Below are 15,309 nucleotides of genomic sequence, written 5' to 3' on the forward strand. Positions count from 1 at the left end.
ATCTACTCCGGCGCCTCACTTCTTGCTTTCGCCGCCCACCATGCGCCACCGATGTCGCTTAAATCGACAGATATACGACCCTTGTCGCCGACGCCGGATTCAACGCAGCCAGACCTCCAACGTTGTCACGTTTTGGATGGATTTGACAGGGACTGAACCGCGCAACCGCCTCAACCACTCTGTGCCGCATCTCGGTTTGTCATCCTCCTTTCGACGCTCGAATCTCACCCGACAAACTGATCAATGGCACAACCACGTCCATCTGTCGGCTGGGCTCAGCACTAGCCCAGCGGTTTGTCTGCTCATCATTGTCGGTCCTCAAGTGTGACCACTGCCCGTGTTTGGTGCTGCGTCGAGTTTTGAGCACGCCAAAACATCTCGAATGAGTGTTCTTCAAGTGCGAAAAGGACGAGATGAGTGGCTATTTTTATGTCTTTCTTCGAATTCCTCGCAGTTGGAACTTATTGTTTGCTCTAAGTTGTGTGTAGGAAGGATGCAAATTTTTGTATTGGAAAGAAGGGTACATTGATCAATTGTTAGGGAGAAAATTGCTAGATATTCGTGCACTATTTGTTATAGTTGAGACGAGAGATGACACAATGTCCAATTATGTGGAGGCGGAGAAGAACGAAATGTGCAAGCTCAAGAAGCCAACAGAGAAAAGGCAACAAAAGTATCTAATTGTTCTTGTAGTTTTCTCTGGATCAATTCTCTTAGCGAAGAATCGGTGAAGTATTTAACCATGATGTCGTTTAATAAAGTAATACAAGAGAGAAGTTTATTTCGGTGGCCCAAAATAAAATGAAATTTGATAATATTTTTTTACTCCGCTAAGTTTGGGAGGTTGGCTAGAAATGACCAAAATTTAAAAGAGTAAAAATACATGAAATTTTTTCTTGAATTGTGCAAACTTTCTTTTACATTTTATAAAAATAATTTTTGAATATCACGAACAGTTGTTTGAAACACGTGAGCATTTTTAAATGCATTTTTTAAATTACATTAACATTTTTCTAAAAGTTGCGTTAACATTTTTTTACACTGTATGTACATTTTTTTAACTGCATGATTTTTTAATAAATTTCACTAACGCATTTTATATTTCACGAACATTTCTTTTACAACATGCGCGTTTTTTACACTAGAGATATATGTATAGAGAAAAAGAAAATAAAGTGTCGCCATCCAGAAGGAGACGCGCGGCTCTCTGGTCGTGTCCATCGCGCCGTAGAAAGATGGGCCCTTTGAAAAGCCTGTCTGACCGGCCTGTTATCTCAAGCCTGCCTAACCGGGGCAGCGCCCACGACCAGGCCCGTGTTAAAACCAGCGTGTCTTCTCTCGCTTAGGGTTTTAGGTTTTCGCCAGCCACCCCCTACCGTCCCTCCCGTCCCTCCCGTTCCCCCCACCCCATGGCCCGGAAGGTCGCGCAGCGCAGGCCGGCGGCGCCTCCCGCACCGCCCGCGGCCAAGAAGGTGGTCAAGGTTCCCTCGAGGGCGGCCAAGAGCGCGGCGCCGAAGAAGCAGAAGCTTCCCGAGCCCTCCTCCGACGACGACTCCGAGGCGGAGCAGCAGCCGCTCCACGAGGAGGAGGAGGAGGATTCAGACGTCGACGCCCCCTCCGACTCCGACGCCGATGAGCTCTCTGGCTCGGACGCCGGTAGCAGCGAGGAAGAGGAGGACGACGAGGAGGAGGAGGAGGAGGACGACGACGACGAAGAAGAAGAGGACGACGACCCCCTCGCCGGCGACTTCCTTGCCGGCAGTGACGACGACAGTGGTAACTCTTCGATTGCTTGACGAGTAGAAGCGTACTAGTATTGAGTGGAATTAGCTTCAGCAGCTTCAGTTTTCTCCATCAAGCCATCCCATTGTAGAGTTCATGGCCGCTAGTTCAGTGCACGGCTATGCAAATCAGTGCTGTGTTTTCTATCCAGGGAATCGAAATTGATGGGCTTTGTTGTGTTTCTTAGACGAGGGGGGCGACTCTGGAGAGGAATCAGATGGGTCTGATGACCTCGAGGCAAAGTCAGCAGCTCTTGATCGACAGAAGGAGCAGATTGAAGAAGATGCAGCTGCGGACCTTGCACTCAACATAAGATCAGAATCTGATGAATTCCGGTTGCCCACCAAGGAGGTTGCTTTTCCTTCTTCTGTTCACATTTTTTCTTTCTCAGTATTGTTTATGTGCTGCACATTGTAGGCTGCATGGACTTACCATGGTTTATAATTTAAAATCTGCAGGAGTTGGAAGAAGAGGCACTTGGACCACCTAACCTTCCAAATCTTAAAAGGAGGATCTCGGAAAGTAAGTTTATCCAATATCTTGTACTCCCTCCGTAAAGAAATACAAGTACAGAGGGAGTATTTATTAAAGTTCAGAAACCTTCAAAGATAGGTAGATAGATAAAGCTGAAATGGTGTTGGCGCAAAATTGATTCATGCTTTTGTAATTGAGGTGCATTTCTTAGCTCGTATAAAATTGCAAAGTCAGATTGTAACAAGAGGAGTGCATAGAGACCATATGCAATCTACTGATTTTCTATTTTTTTCCCTTAGCAGATTGCTATGATCAGGAATACCATTCAGTATACATTGAATTGATTTTCTGTGTTTGATCCACTTCAATCTATAGACCTTTCTGAGCTTGGTTTCTCTGTCTATTTGTTGGTTTCCTGTCTAGTTGTACGGGTACTCTCAAACTTTAGCAAGCTGAGGCAAGAAAATGTTGCCAGAAAAGATTATGTTGATCAGTTCAAGACGGACGTGATGGCGTACTATGGATACAATGAATTTCTCATTGAAGCATTTGTTGAGGTAAGCTGCCTATCCCAGCCAGTGATTGTCTGATATATCCGCTACCAGTATTTCTTTCAGTTTGAGTTGTGGTGATCCAGCTGTCTGATATTAGTAGTTGCAAATTGTCTGTCTGGCACGATTATTAATTTTTATAATGATTTAGCTGCTGTTGTTGTGAACATTCTGTGTGCTACATTGCAGATGTTCCCAGCTGTTGAGGTTGTTGAGCTACTTGAATCATTTGAAAAAAGACCCCCTGAGTGCTTGCGTACAAATACACTAAAGGTAATAACATATTAGCTCAATTTCTTGATGTATGTGTATGTCACCAAAGATTCTATAGCTGTTAGTCTCTAACTGTAGATTTATCACTGCTTCATTAAGTATGTCTCTCTCTTATCTTTGTGGGTTTGCAGACCCGTAGGAGGGATCTTGCTGCTGCTCTTATTCCTAGAGGGTTTAATCTGGATCCGATTGGAAAATGGTCAAAGGTTTGCTTTCTTTCAACTTATTTTCTTTTACAACTAAATAATATGGAATATTAAAGCAAGCCTTGTGGTTTGGACAATTTCAGGTAGGATTAGTTGTGTACGACTCCACTGTTTCGTCTGGCGCCACTGTTGAATATATGGCAGGACATTACATGGTATCTTCCTCTCCCCTATTATTCGTTAGATTGTTTTCCTCACTATCCATCTACCAGCAATTCATCTTATCTTTTAATACTGTGATTACAGAAACAAGGCGCGAGTTCCTTTTTGCCAGTGATGGCTCTTGCTCCACAGGAGAAGGAGCGAATAGTTGATATGGCGTAAGATTTCCCCCCACTCTCATAATCCTTTTGCAATAATTCATTTGAACTAGTTTATAACTGTGTTTGCATGTATGTAAGCCTTCATATGCTATCCTATTGTGTCACATGCTTGCTTCTGCATTTGATATTAACCTTTAACGAATTATTCATGTCAGTACTTCCAAAGATAGAAACTGATTTTCTTCTTGGTTCCAGAGCTGCCCCAGGTGGCAAGACCACATACATTGGAGCTCTGATGAAAAATACTGGTTAGTTCATTATGCCTGTTTTGCCTTTTGACTATGTGGTCCTTCCTTCAAAGTGCCTGTTCTTTCTTTTTAGTAGCTGTTGAATGATATAATTATCCTGTATTTTTCTTCCTGCCTTGCAGGAATAATCTATGCAAATGAGCTTAACGAGAAAAGGTTGCATGGACTGTTGGGCAACATACATCGCCTGGGTGTGACAAATACCATAGTTTGTAATTATGACGGTAAAGAGGTAAGCAGAAAATACGACCATTGTATGTTCTCAGGGGCACAGAGCATTCTTTAGGCCAAAGAACCAAAGGATAGTCAACTAATTGTATGCAACAAGTTAGCATAATAAATCATTACCAATATAACATAATGCTTTGTAGAGAACTTTTAGTATGAAGGCATTTCAATGCCAAGCTAATATTATCTGGTCCATTTCAATCATAAGAAAATGAATTTGGAATCCTAGTAATTGTCAGACACTTCAGTTTATTGCATCGTGTGCTCAATTGACATCAATTATTTTATGATCCAATTTATTTCAGCTCCCCAAAGTACTTGGAATGAACTCAGTTGACAGAGTACTGTTGGATGCGCCCTGCACAGGCACCGGAGTTAGTATAATCCAATTCATATTATTCTTCTGTACTCATTATACATCGTCTTGGCTATTTCATCTGATATGTACTCATTATACATTGTCTTGCCTATTTCATCTGATAGTCAATCTCACTCTGTTTCTGCAGACCGTTTGGAAGGATGCACAAATAAAAACATCTAAGGACATCGATGACATCAGGAATTGTGCTTTCGTACAAAAGGTACATTTTATTCACAATTCAAAAATAAATACACGTTCTCCAATTCAAACCCATTCCCACTTTAAAATTAACGACAGTTATTAACCCAGTAATTCTCCAAATTAAATCTACTCACCTCCACATGAATTTATTTTTTAGTTGGTTTTGAAGCAATTAGTATCGCTGTGTCTCTTATCTCTTGTAAAGTTGTCGTGTAAGTAAGTATCATATATTGTTATGTTCTACTTATCTGCTTAGCTATTACTCCCTCCGTAAAGAAATATAAGAGTGTTTAGATCTAAACGCTCTTATGTTTCTTTACGGAGGGAGTATTTTCAAAGTTATGTCTTATTATAATTTAAACCTTTCAACTTTACGGTTTCCATTAGAAGTTCTTAGGCTCATGATATAGTATGGTTAAACTATATTCGCAGTATGAGCCTCAATTACCTTATTTTTTAGCATACCAACTCCGAGAAGCTGATAAACTTGTTTTGCAGCAATTGCTTCTGGCTGCTATTGATTTGGTTGACGCCAACTCCAAAACTGGTGGTTACATTGTTTACTCTACTTGTTCGATGATGATTCCAGAAGTAAGTACATTTTTCTTGTTTGCTGGATAATGATTGAACTTCAGTAACTGAACCCTCCAACTTTGTGTAGAATGAAGCAGTCATCGACTATGCCCTTAAAAAGAGAGATGTAAAGGTTGTTCCTTGTGGATTAGATTTTGGACGCCCAGGGTATGTTAATCTTACTACCGCCTTCCTCTTTTAAGATCTGGTACTTTACTTATGTTTCCCTGTTTATTATCGTACAGATTCATCCGGTTCCGGGAGCATCGCTTCCATACGTCTTTAGACAAAACAAGGAGGTTTTATCCTCATGTCAACAACATGGATGGCTTTTTCGTAGCCAAGGTACATTTTATGATGTTTGGATTATTTACCAGGAGTGACGATAACTGAACCATATGATCACATGTTAGCTTCTTGAGGTGTCTTATCTTTCATAGCATGAATTTTCATCCAGGAACTTTATGTGAAAATCTAACTTCTGTTGGCAAATAGTTTGATGATCTCATTTACACATTGGACTGTTTAGAATGTATTTAAGTTATCACGTATAGTTGATTCTATAAAAGTAAAACTGCAAAATATAAAATAAAATCTGATGGGGTATTTCATTTCATACAGCTGAAGAAGATGAGCAACACAATTCCAGCCTCGTCCGAGTCATCTAAAGAGCCCGAAGAAGCAGCGGAGGGCGTTGTTGACCCAAACCAGGATGAGGAAGATGAGAAAGATGTTCCTGATGGGCAATCCACCAAGTCGAAGAATCATAAACAGGGAAAGAAGAAAAATGAACAAGCAAGTATCCCTGAAGGGGAGGGGGACCAGAGCCAGGCACCTGAAAGACCAGCAAAGCACCCCAAGAGCAACAAAGGAGTGAAGAAAAGTAGTGGCCCTAAAAGTGCTGAAATGAACGGAGATAAGAAAGGAACACGCGATGAACAAACAGAGCATGTCAAGAGTCAGAAGGGTTCCAAGAAAAGTAAAGGCCCTAAAAATGCTGGAATGGATGTAGATGAGAAAGAAACACCCAGTGAGCAAACAGAGGAGGTCAAGAGCCACAAGGGTGCGAAGAGAAGTAGTGGACCTAAAAGTGCTGGAATAAATGGAGAGAAGAAAGATGTGCCCGAGGAACAAACAGAGCAGACCAGCCACAAAAAGAAGCATGTGTCTGATAAAATTAAGAAGTCTGGTTCCAAGAGCACCTCAGGGACCAAAGAGAAGAAACCGGTGTCCAATGAAGGAAGCAAGAAGAGGAAAAGGAAATGGCAATTCAAGCTGAGGCGGGACTGGTGAGAAGCTTATCTTTGGCCTATTGCCCGTTTTTTCTCTTGCTTTGTGTGATTATTCTTGATCAACAATTTTACTATTGACAGGGAGGCAAAACAGAAGTCGGAGAAGAGGACGAAGGTATAAGAATTGATGGTTCAAGAGAGAGCCACATTAGCCTTAGAAGAGGAGATTTAAAGTGAAACATTGATGTGCTATGTATGAAGAAATGTAAAAGGAACGACTGTACACTCAATTTTGGTCTACGGTACAAGTTTGTGGTGAAGCAAAATTTTGTTGTACGCTGGAAGTGATTGTGTAATCTAATCACTGATATTTTATTTTCTGTGTTTAGAGAGTGTGACCAGTCTATTCTAGTTTTTCTCAGTGAAGTCGTCATGGACACCGAGGCTCCTATTACTAAATGTTGTTCTGGGCAACCTACCGTGTTTGATCGGATCATTGTGTGTGGCTGTAGCTGAAGTTCTATTGATGCATTGGCAACCTAAGGCTTTCACCGTGTTTGACCGAATTGTTCTTTGTGGGCTGTAGCTTAAGTTCTATTGATATACATGAGCAATGCTCTTGTTTTTTTTTTGCTTAGATAGATGAGGCGCCTACAACGCTCTTCACTTGTTCTAACATTTGGAAACGTCTGTGTTTGTCTCTTTTGCACGTACCAAACATGAATTTAACTGTGATACATGCGTAAGCTACAACTTTGTAATCATATACTTTGGGACAACAACGTCTGGTCTGAAGGTAAGAAGAGATTGCTCATTTCTCACTATGCCCTTGTCTAAGAGGCATAGATCAGGATTTGTGCTGCACACACGATCCAGAAGAGTCCTAACGCTTCTGTGGACCAAGGCGGACGCAAATTTGGTCCTCTAGACGCAACATAATCAAACAGCTTCCAAAACTGGATGAACTCGAGTTCTTTAGGATTAGACCCAATCTGTGATGACCATTGGTGGGTCTTGAACCAATGCCATAGCTAGTCATGTTAGTGTTTGCCAAGGGATCTACAATGCAATGTTTTTTAACAGCCACCAGGTATCTCGAAAGCACATCAAATAAAATAACATCGAGCTGCTAAATGCAACAATTAGCAGAGGAAGTTTATCGGGCAGTTGATTCCGCAAGTAGCAGATACAGCTTGAGAGAGATTTTGTGCTTCCAAAATGCAAATACCAGAAATGCACAATTTTTCAAATGCACATCTTTAAAACCCACATGCTCCAGAACATCCCAAATTCCAACCAACCGAGCATAACATCGTCATGTAGAACACCAGGGCCATAGCCTTGCTACAACACATATAGCCAAGGCGTCAAAAACTTTAAAACCTAGGAGTTTCACATGAGGACATTACGCATAACAGATTTTCGTCGCCATCTCCAGATCAGTTACTTTTTAAGTTCTAGCATTACCACTATGGACAAGTAGTATATTACTTGAGGTAGACTCTCCTTGGTGCACAAAACCTGGCATTGTTTTGAGGATTGCTTCGCAGGCTTCAGTTCATGGTCTTGTAGGCCCTGAAAGCGACGAACACCGTTGCAGCAGCTCCAACAACAGCAAGAGTGGTGTAGGTGTCGGACCTATCCCAGGTCTCGAACCAGGTGGGCATCCGGCAAATCTTCATGCGACCCTTGCTGGCGGCAACACTTTCTTTGACACTCTCTGTCTTGGAGATCCTGAGGTTCTGCTCAGCTGGAATGCTCTCATCCTGTTTTCCTTCTGGCAGATCACTTTGGCAGCAGCTAAGGCCTCCTCCATTGCCCTGGCAGCATCCACCTGCAGGTGCACTGTCAGTTCCATTTGCTTCAGGGGATTCTTTGGCGCTTGATTCTTCCCCAGCCACACCATTCGTCATGTGCCTAAGCTCCAGAGCTTGCTTCTGCTGCTCTTCAGACATACCCAACTGACCCCTGTATAACAGGATAGCATGTGTAAGAATCGCACTTGAAAGAGGGGTATTTGGCTGTGGAGCAAACATAGGGCAAAGGTTCAATGAAACATGAACAAGACATATCAGGGCTTAAACAACATTTGCAAAACAAGATTGCATATCCTTTATTATTGGTTTCCTTGCAATGAGATTGACCACAGAAAGGTCATTTTTCAATTTCTGAAGTCACCGCAAATAAACAAATCAAGGTTATTTGAAAGTACAACACAGTATCCTCACATGGCATCACACGAACAGAATAAGTCGTACAAATGAGTGCTTAAACATAATTGACGAAAACTACACAGGCAGTACAAACAACCTACAACATGCTGTCTAGATGCTTATAGTCACAGTAGTCTTACTTTGCTATAATGCTCAAGTAAAGAAGCATCAGTGACAGACTTCCATCCCAGTATCTTCCCTCAAATCAAGATTAGACTACTTGAAGTAATCAAATCATTTCGAAATAGATTAACCAGTGCTATAGGCATACAAGTACTAGAGCACACACCAGGCAGTTTTTATAATATTATCAGATTATTGATTTAGGCTCAGAATCTATGATGTATAAGCACGGCCAAGTCCAGATAGAACAGCAAGAGAAAAGGACACAGATCTGAAAATGCTAATAGTACTCAATGACATGACACTACAACACTGATACAAATGATTGGTGAAACACTAACTAGATATCCTCTTTAGTCAAAATCAACACATGGAATGGATTAATTAAAAGAGGAAGCATACCTCCATAGACGGTCCACAATCGCTCCTCTTTGTCCAATTTGTTTGTGCAGTAACTCAGGCACATCATCAGGGGCAACATAACCATACCTAGAATTACAAATACAGTAAGCAATGGCTGGGTTTTGACAAAGTAAAATTAAAACAGATAGCGCTACAGGAAGGTATTGAGATTCCTAGGGCACAAGAAGGTAGATTTATGATAGTTCCTGGTACATACCAATTACCAGTCACTTCTCCCTTAGCATCTGGACTGAATATGATGACATTTCCTGCATACTTATGACCTCCCACATGTGAGCATGCACTAACAGCCACGTGACCATCAAGACCTTCTGCTTCAATCTCTTCCTTGAACCTTGTAATCAAAGCAGGACCGCAAACACCACACCTTTTATCCCTGCTTCCATGGCAGCAGACAAAAACATAGGAACCTCTTATAGCCTCAGGAGATCCAGGAAGCCATTCAGTATCTTTCACGAGTACTTCTTCAACAAAGTTGTCAACATCAAAGTGGGTCAGCCCTCTGCAAAGATTACACCACGTATTGAAGAAAACAATCAGTTGACTTGTGTATTCCTACCTAATAAATACTAGTAGTAGAAATGGGAAGACTGAATGTTTATTTCTTTGCAGCTTTCAGCTACCTGTATCGGATCATATCAGGAAAGATCAACACGTCTCCAAGAGATGACTCAGTGCCATCTTCTCCTTCACAAATGGTCAGTTTGGTCTGAGAAAGTAGAACAGACCACTCATTACCAATAAAAAATAACACATGGGAAAGTCTTGTCTATTCATCTATCTAGACAGTAGACACTATAAGGTGGATTGTCTGTAAGCACAAATCACATTGCTATCAGGTCAGACACACATGCACATCACAAAACTAATAAAAAAAGGCAGGAAAGCAACATGAACTAACAAAAATAATATGACAAATTCCAACAATAGACTAATAATAATGACACCAATCAAAGAATACTTGCTTGAATTTAGATGTGAATATGAAGAAAAGAACATAAGGCATAACTTAGGAAGATTAATATCACTGAGCAGTAACACTAGATTGCCAGAAGCTGCAAAATGCTCAACAGTGACAGTACCCTCAGAGGAATTGTAACTGCCATGTACCAATATAATTACTCCCTCCGCTCCAAAATATAAGATGTTTTGGATATTTCAATATGGTCCACATACATACTTAAATGAGTGAACAAACACATTAGAACATGTCTATATACATCCGATTCACAAAAAGTTAGAACATCTTATAATTGTGAACATAGGGAACATATGGGGTAACTACATTTTTTTCTGTTGCTTAGATCCTCTTTTACCAAGGAGCAAGACGGCCAAGACCCACACAGAGAAACAAGGCAGAGGATCTTCTGCCCTCAAATGCACCAAACAAATCATGCAAGGACATCTATACAAAAACAGAAGGAACCCACAGTACTTTTCTGGTTCTATTAATAACAACTCTATATATCACACAATCAATGTCCCCTAGCATATACTCTGTAGATCACGTGCTCAATGTTTCATAATATCAACCCCATGTACTGCACTATGTGGATGAAGACAAAAGGAGCAAGCTCCTAGTCCTAAAGGGTGAACAGAGACATTAATGCACATACCACCATATGATTTCAAAGGTTCAAAGGTGCATTATAAATGCTAACCAATACAGACGGCAAGCAAAGGACGCAATAATCAAATAATGAGAAAAACATCTAAACATGAACAAACAGAGCCTGGATTTGAACCAAACTACATCCCCCACCCCTTCAAAGATAGAATAACAGGATGTGAGCAAACCCCCCAAAAAGTATAGTGTGTGGATTTAAACAAAACCATATTATCAGAGCCAGATGGACCAGAAAACCATATGAAACAGTTACAAGGAGTCAAGGAACTGTACATCATAAATAAACTGAGAACCCACCGACTATATTAGCACTGGAAATGGAGCAAAATCCATTGGATGGAGCGAGAATCCAGCAATTGGACGGTGTGAGCCAAATAATTGGTAGAGTAATCCAATTATACCCAAACAATACCAGACACGTCCAAAACATATAAACACCAAATCACCACCAGAATTCGACACGCATGGCCAATATACACACGCTAGAATGTGGGGATTCGACACCAGTTCAAACCCCAAGAGCACTATTTACATGTCCCGTTGAAAGTTGAAACAACAATAACCTTAAAGGAGAGCACCAAGCGACCAGATCTTGCGTGAAGAAGCACCAAAACAAAGTGCGAACAAAATTAAGTACAGAGACACCGACCAATCTACAGACATAATTGGCACCAAATAGCAAGCATATCAACACCACTGACCACCATAATTAAGCGAGATTCTACTGCCCAATCAGAAACAATAAACTGAAGCAAAAGCAATTGGAACTACATCGTCCCCCAACACTGATCGGATCGACTGATTATAATATTTAAGGGTCGCGATCTCCTGCAGGAACCCAGCACCACCATATGCAGACAACCAAATCGAACTACATAACATAGTACAGTAACTCGAGCAAGTCGAAAACTAGTCGTCAGCTAAATCGTAAGCTCGGAGCAACCAGCAAACAGTTTCCACTGCGAAGAACCACATACTAAAACAACACTAGCATACCAGAAGCATACGGATACCACATCACAGCACCAAATCAGCCACTCACAAAGCGAACCGAGAGGGGGAGGGAGAAGAGATGCTCACGCTCTTCTTCAGGTCGGGCTTGCGGGCCTTGATGGCGGCGGCGAGGAGGCGGGGGAGGCGGTCGGACTCGGTGGCCTCGAGGTGGGACGGCCACTCCTCGGGGCCCTTGTAGCAGAGGAACACGTGGCGCTCGTGGAAGCCCACCGTCCCGGCGAGCTTCTCCGTGTGGAGCTCCTCGCGCTGGAACCCGAACTCCTTGTCCAGATCGGCGGCCGCGTCGGGGAGGGGCGCCTCCGGCGCGTCCGAGGCCGGCGGCGGGAGGAGGGCGTCCCCGGCGGCGGGGGAGGAGTGGGAGGGGTCGGCCATGGGGAGGAGGAGGGGGAGGAGGCGGTGCTGCAGCAGTCGCCGACGGCCTGCGGCGTGCTGGGGAGGGAGGAGCGGCTGAAATGGAAATTGCTTGGAGAGTTTGGGGGAAATGGAAAGCGCCTCGGGTTTTATGGTTGGGGGCGGGCTGTTCTTGCGGGAGGGGGAAAGGAAGGCCCCACTGACGAGCGTTTTGCGTGGGCCCGGCTGTCAGTGAGGTTTGGGTTTCGTCGCTTGATGCCGTGGGACCCACGCTAGAGGGAGGTAGCGGTCAGCTAGACAGCTGGAGTTCCGTCTTCACCCTTGCAAGTGCTGTTTCGCCACTAGTGTTTGCGAGTGGGGCACACCCGTCAGCGAGCGAGGCTAGTTTCCTTTCGAGGATGACAGTTTTAATTGGTTTTTCTTGGCGAATACGCTGTAGATCTGGCCATTTTGGGGGAGGGGGGTTGTAGGTTATTTTAATGAGTAGACACCGATCAGGAGAAAGTGAGCACGAAGTGATCGCAGTTACCAATATTTTCCTATGCTCGTTTCAACAAGCTAGGATGCGTAGCGTTGAGAGATCTACACCCACCCATAGTACGCAAATCCAACAGGGCGACCCAAAGGGACGACGTTTTTGTTCGTCTTTTGTTCATTTGGGTCGATCGGCAGACACAAACATCTGCTATCGTGTTTGGGTCGACGAGAGTGCTAAACGTTAACCCGATCCATTTTTATCGACGTGGAAAATAAAAAAATGTTTGAGCATTTAAAAAATAAAACAAGCATTTAATTAAACATAAAAGCCGGCCACGAAGGCCGGTGATAGTCCACATTACATTAATTAAATATAAAAAACTAAAAACTAGAAGACGACGCGCTGCCCTAGGCGTCCTTGTCCTCGTCGGCGGCGGCGTCTGCGTCGGGGCCGGTGAGGTCGATCAGCGTCGGCGCAGGGCCGACCCAGGGGAACGTCGTGTTCTAGAGGGCGGCGATGTCGGGCTATGCCACCGCGGGCTGCACGGCCGCTGCCTGGGCCTGGCGCGCCTCCTCCTCGACCTCGCGCTCGAGCAGCTGGAGGCGCTCGCCCTCCCGGCACTCCCCGGCCAGCCAAACGTTGCGCCAGTGGTTGAGGTAGGCCGACTCCCGTTCCTCCGTCGCCCCGAGCCAGATTGGCGGAGCGCTGACCCACTCGCGCACTACTCCGGTCCACGAGTAGCGCTCGAGGGGGGCGGCTCATCCGGCTCGGCTTTGGGCGGGAACGGCTGGGTCATTGGCGGCACAACACAGTCGCCCGCCGCGGAGAGGGCCATGGCCTCCGCCATAACAGCTTGGAATGCCGCCTCCCTCTACCGCTCCTCCTCCTCGCTCTTAATGGCCGCCTGGTAGGCGCCTCGGCCTCATGATCCTCGTCGCGGACGACGAGCTGGGGCGGCAGCAGGTTGCGGTCGACGCCGCGAATGTCGCGTCGCCTCGCCTCCTCGTGCTCGAAGGCAAACCAACAAGCCCAGTTCGGCGAGTTGAAGGCGTAGTCTGGGTCGGCGCGCTGCTTCGGTGTAAGCAACGCCCGTCGGCGCCACACCTCCTTCGTATGGGCCCTCGCCGACCGCGGTGCGACCGGCACTAGGATCCTCTCCGGATCCAAATGCCAGTCATGCGATAGCATGGTGTTGGGGGGCAGAGGCGCGCGGTGCTGCCCCCCAACCCACACCCACTTGCCCCCATCTCCAGCTACAGAAGCAGGGGTGGGCGTGGCGCTCATCCACCGGCGCCATTGCCGGCGATGCACACGCGTCGGCCATCTGCCGTCTCCCCCGGGGCTATAAGGCAGCCCCGACGCCCTCCTCTCTCCCTTGACGAACCCTAGATCGAGCCTGACCCACCTGGACCTCACATTTCTCTCTCTCTCTCCTCGTCTTCTCTGCTTGCTCCCGAGTGGGGAGGTCGACGCGCCCCGCCGTCGGCGCACTCCAGCGCCACCCCAAACTGCGCCACGACGTCCGGCTGCTCCGCCGCCGTCGTACACGTCTCCTCGTCCCGTTGGATGGAGTCGAGCCGCCTCATCGACGACGCCCACCTTCGTCTTCTTCCCCTACGGCCGTCGTCGAATGTCGCCTCGATTCGCCACCGTCGAGCCTCCCCGAGCACACTCTACCACCTGCAGGACCGCGGTGAGACCTCTCATGTCGATCCCCTCCTCTCCCTGCCCTTTGCCGCGCCTAAAACGCCATCATCATTGATGGCCGAGCTATGTTCTGCCGTGTCCGATGTCGATGTTTTAGCCAACCCCGAGACGCGCCCGTGCCACCGTTGAGTTTGTAGGGCCTCTAGGGCGTCGCTTGGCTTGTCAAACATCTCAATCCGTCCTTGCATCACCTGGTCGCGCTCGTCGCGAGCTCCTAGCCGCCACGGCCGTGCTCCCCTACCGCTCCCACTGCTGCTGTTGCTGCTACGTGCTACTGCTTTGTAACACCCCGGATGTAACTTTCCCAATTTGTACTCCAACTCTTGCCGTTTCCGGCGTTAAGTTATTTTATTTTCTCGGGTTCGGGTCTTTGTCTCCGTGTGTTGTTGTCGTTGTCATGCATCTCATATCATGGCATCATGTGCATTGCATTTGCATACGTGTTTGTCTCATGCATTCGAGCATTTTCCCCGTTGTCCGTTTTGCATTCCGGCGCTTCGTTCTCCTCCGGTGGTCATTTCTAGCTTTCTTTCGTGTGTGGGGATTAAACATTTCCGGATTGGACCGAGACTTGCCAAGCGGCCTTGGTTTACTACTGGTAGACCGCCTGTCAAGTTTCGTATCATTTGGACTTTGTTTAATACTCCAACGGTTAACCGAGGGACCGGAAAGGCCTCGTGTGTGTTGCAGCCCAACACCCTTCCAATTTGGCCCAAAACCCACCTAAACCTGCTCCATCATCTAGATCGTTCGATCACGATCGCGTGGCCGAAAACCGCACCTCATTTGGACTCTCCTAGCTTCCCCTATGCCTATATATAGATCTCCTTCCAAAAATCCCGGGTCTCCCCTTCCCCTAACCCTAGATCCACCCCTCGCACGCGCCGGACATTGTCCGCCGGTGCCGGACACGCCGCCGCC

At 45.5% G+C, this 15,309-nt stretch overlaps 2 protein-coding genes across 2 annotated transcripts; one reads left to right on the forward strand and one right to left on the reverse strand.

Annotated features, from left to right (window-relative positions):
• The first annotated feature begins 1,358 nt into the window (after positions 1 to 1,358).
• On the forward strand, positions 1,359 to 6,832 carry LOC123128246 (26S rRNA (cytosine-C(5))-methyltransferase NOP2B). The gene is made up of 17 exons (XM_044548207.1): positions 1,359 to 1,776; positions 1,970 to 2,133; positions 2,241 to 2,304; positions 2,680 to 2,813; positions 2,997 to 3,080; positions 3,212 to 3,286; positions 3,370 to 3,441; positions 3,533 to 3,606; positions 3,805 to 3,857; positions 3,980 to 4,089; positions 4,391 to 4,459; positions 4,592 to 4,666; positions 5,146 to 5,238; positions 5,309 to 5,388; positions 5,466 to 5,565; positions 5,842 to 6,509; positions 6,594 to 6,832. The coding sequence occupies exons 1-17, from the start codon at positions 1,410 to 1,412 to the stop codon at positions 6,631 to 6,633; spliced, it is 2,322 nt and encodes a 773-aa protein (XP_044404142.1). The 5' UTR covers positions 1,359 to 1,409; the 3' UTR covers positions 6,634 to 6,832.
• An 831-nt stretch (positions 6,833 to 7,663) lies between these two features.
• On the reverse strand, positions 7,664 to 12,323 carry LOC123128247 (uncharacterized). Its single transcript, XM_044548208.1, has 5 exons — positions 11,919 to 12,323; positions 9,835 to 9,920; positions 9,408 to 9,713; positions 9,191 to 9,277; positions 7,664 to 8,420 (listed from the first exon to the last, which is right to left on the reverse strand). The coding sequence occupies exons 1-5, from the start codon at positions 12,222 to 12,224 to the stop codon at positions 8,006 to 8,008; spliced, it is 1,200 nt and encodes a 399-aa protein (XP_044404143.1). The 5' UTR covers positions 12,225 to 12,323; the 3' UTR covers positions 7,664 to 8,005.
• Positions 12,324 to 15,309: the final 2,986 nt, after the last annotated feature.

This window comes from Triticum aestivum, chromosome 6A, assembly GCF_018294505.1.
Source record: "Triticum aestivum cultivar Chinese Spring chromosome 6A, IWGSC CS RefSeq v2.1, whole genome shotgun sequence".
Lineage (NCBI taxonomy): Eukaryota > Viridiplantae > Streptophyta > Magnoliopsida > Poales > Poaceae > Triticum > Triticum aestivum.

Excerpts from the sequence above, each read along its gene's own strand:
- LOC123128246 (XM_044548207.1), top strand. The coding sequence starts at position 1,410 with ATGGCCCGGAAGGTCGCGCAGCGCAGGCCGGCGGCGCCTCCCGCACCG. Across the intron at positions 2,305-2,679 it reads TAAAAGGAGGATCTCGGAAA|TTGTACGGGTACTCTCAAAC; the intron begins GTAAGTTTATCC and ends TTTCCTGTCTAG. Across the intron at positions 5,389-5,465 it reads TTAGATTTTGGACGCCCAGG|ATTCATCCGGTTCCGGGAGC; the intron begins GTATGTTAATCT and ends ATTATCGTACAG.
- LOC123128247 (XM_044548208.1), bottom strand. The coding sequence starts at position 12,224 with ATGGCCGACCCCTCCCACTCCTCCCCCGCCGCCGGGGACGCCCTCCTC. Across the intron at positions 9,921-11,918 it reads AGCCCGACCTGAAGAAGAGC|ACCAAACTGACCATTTGTGA; the intron begins GTGAGCATCTCT and ends CTACTTTCTCAG. Across the intron at positions 9,278-9,407 it reads GGAGAAGTGACTGGTAATTG|GTATGGTTATGTTGCCCCTG; the intron begins GTATGTACCAGG and ends TTGTAATTCTAG.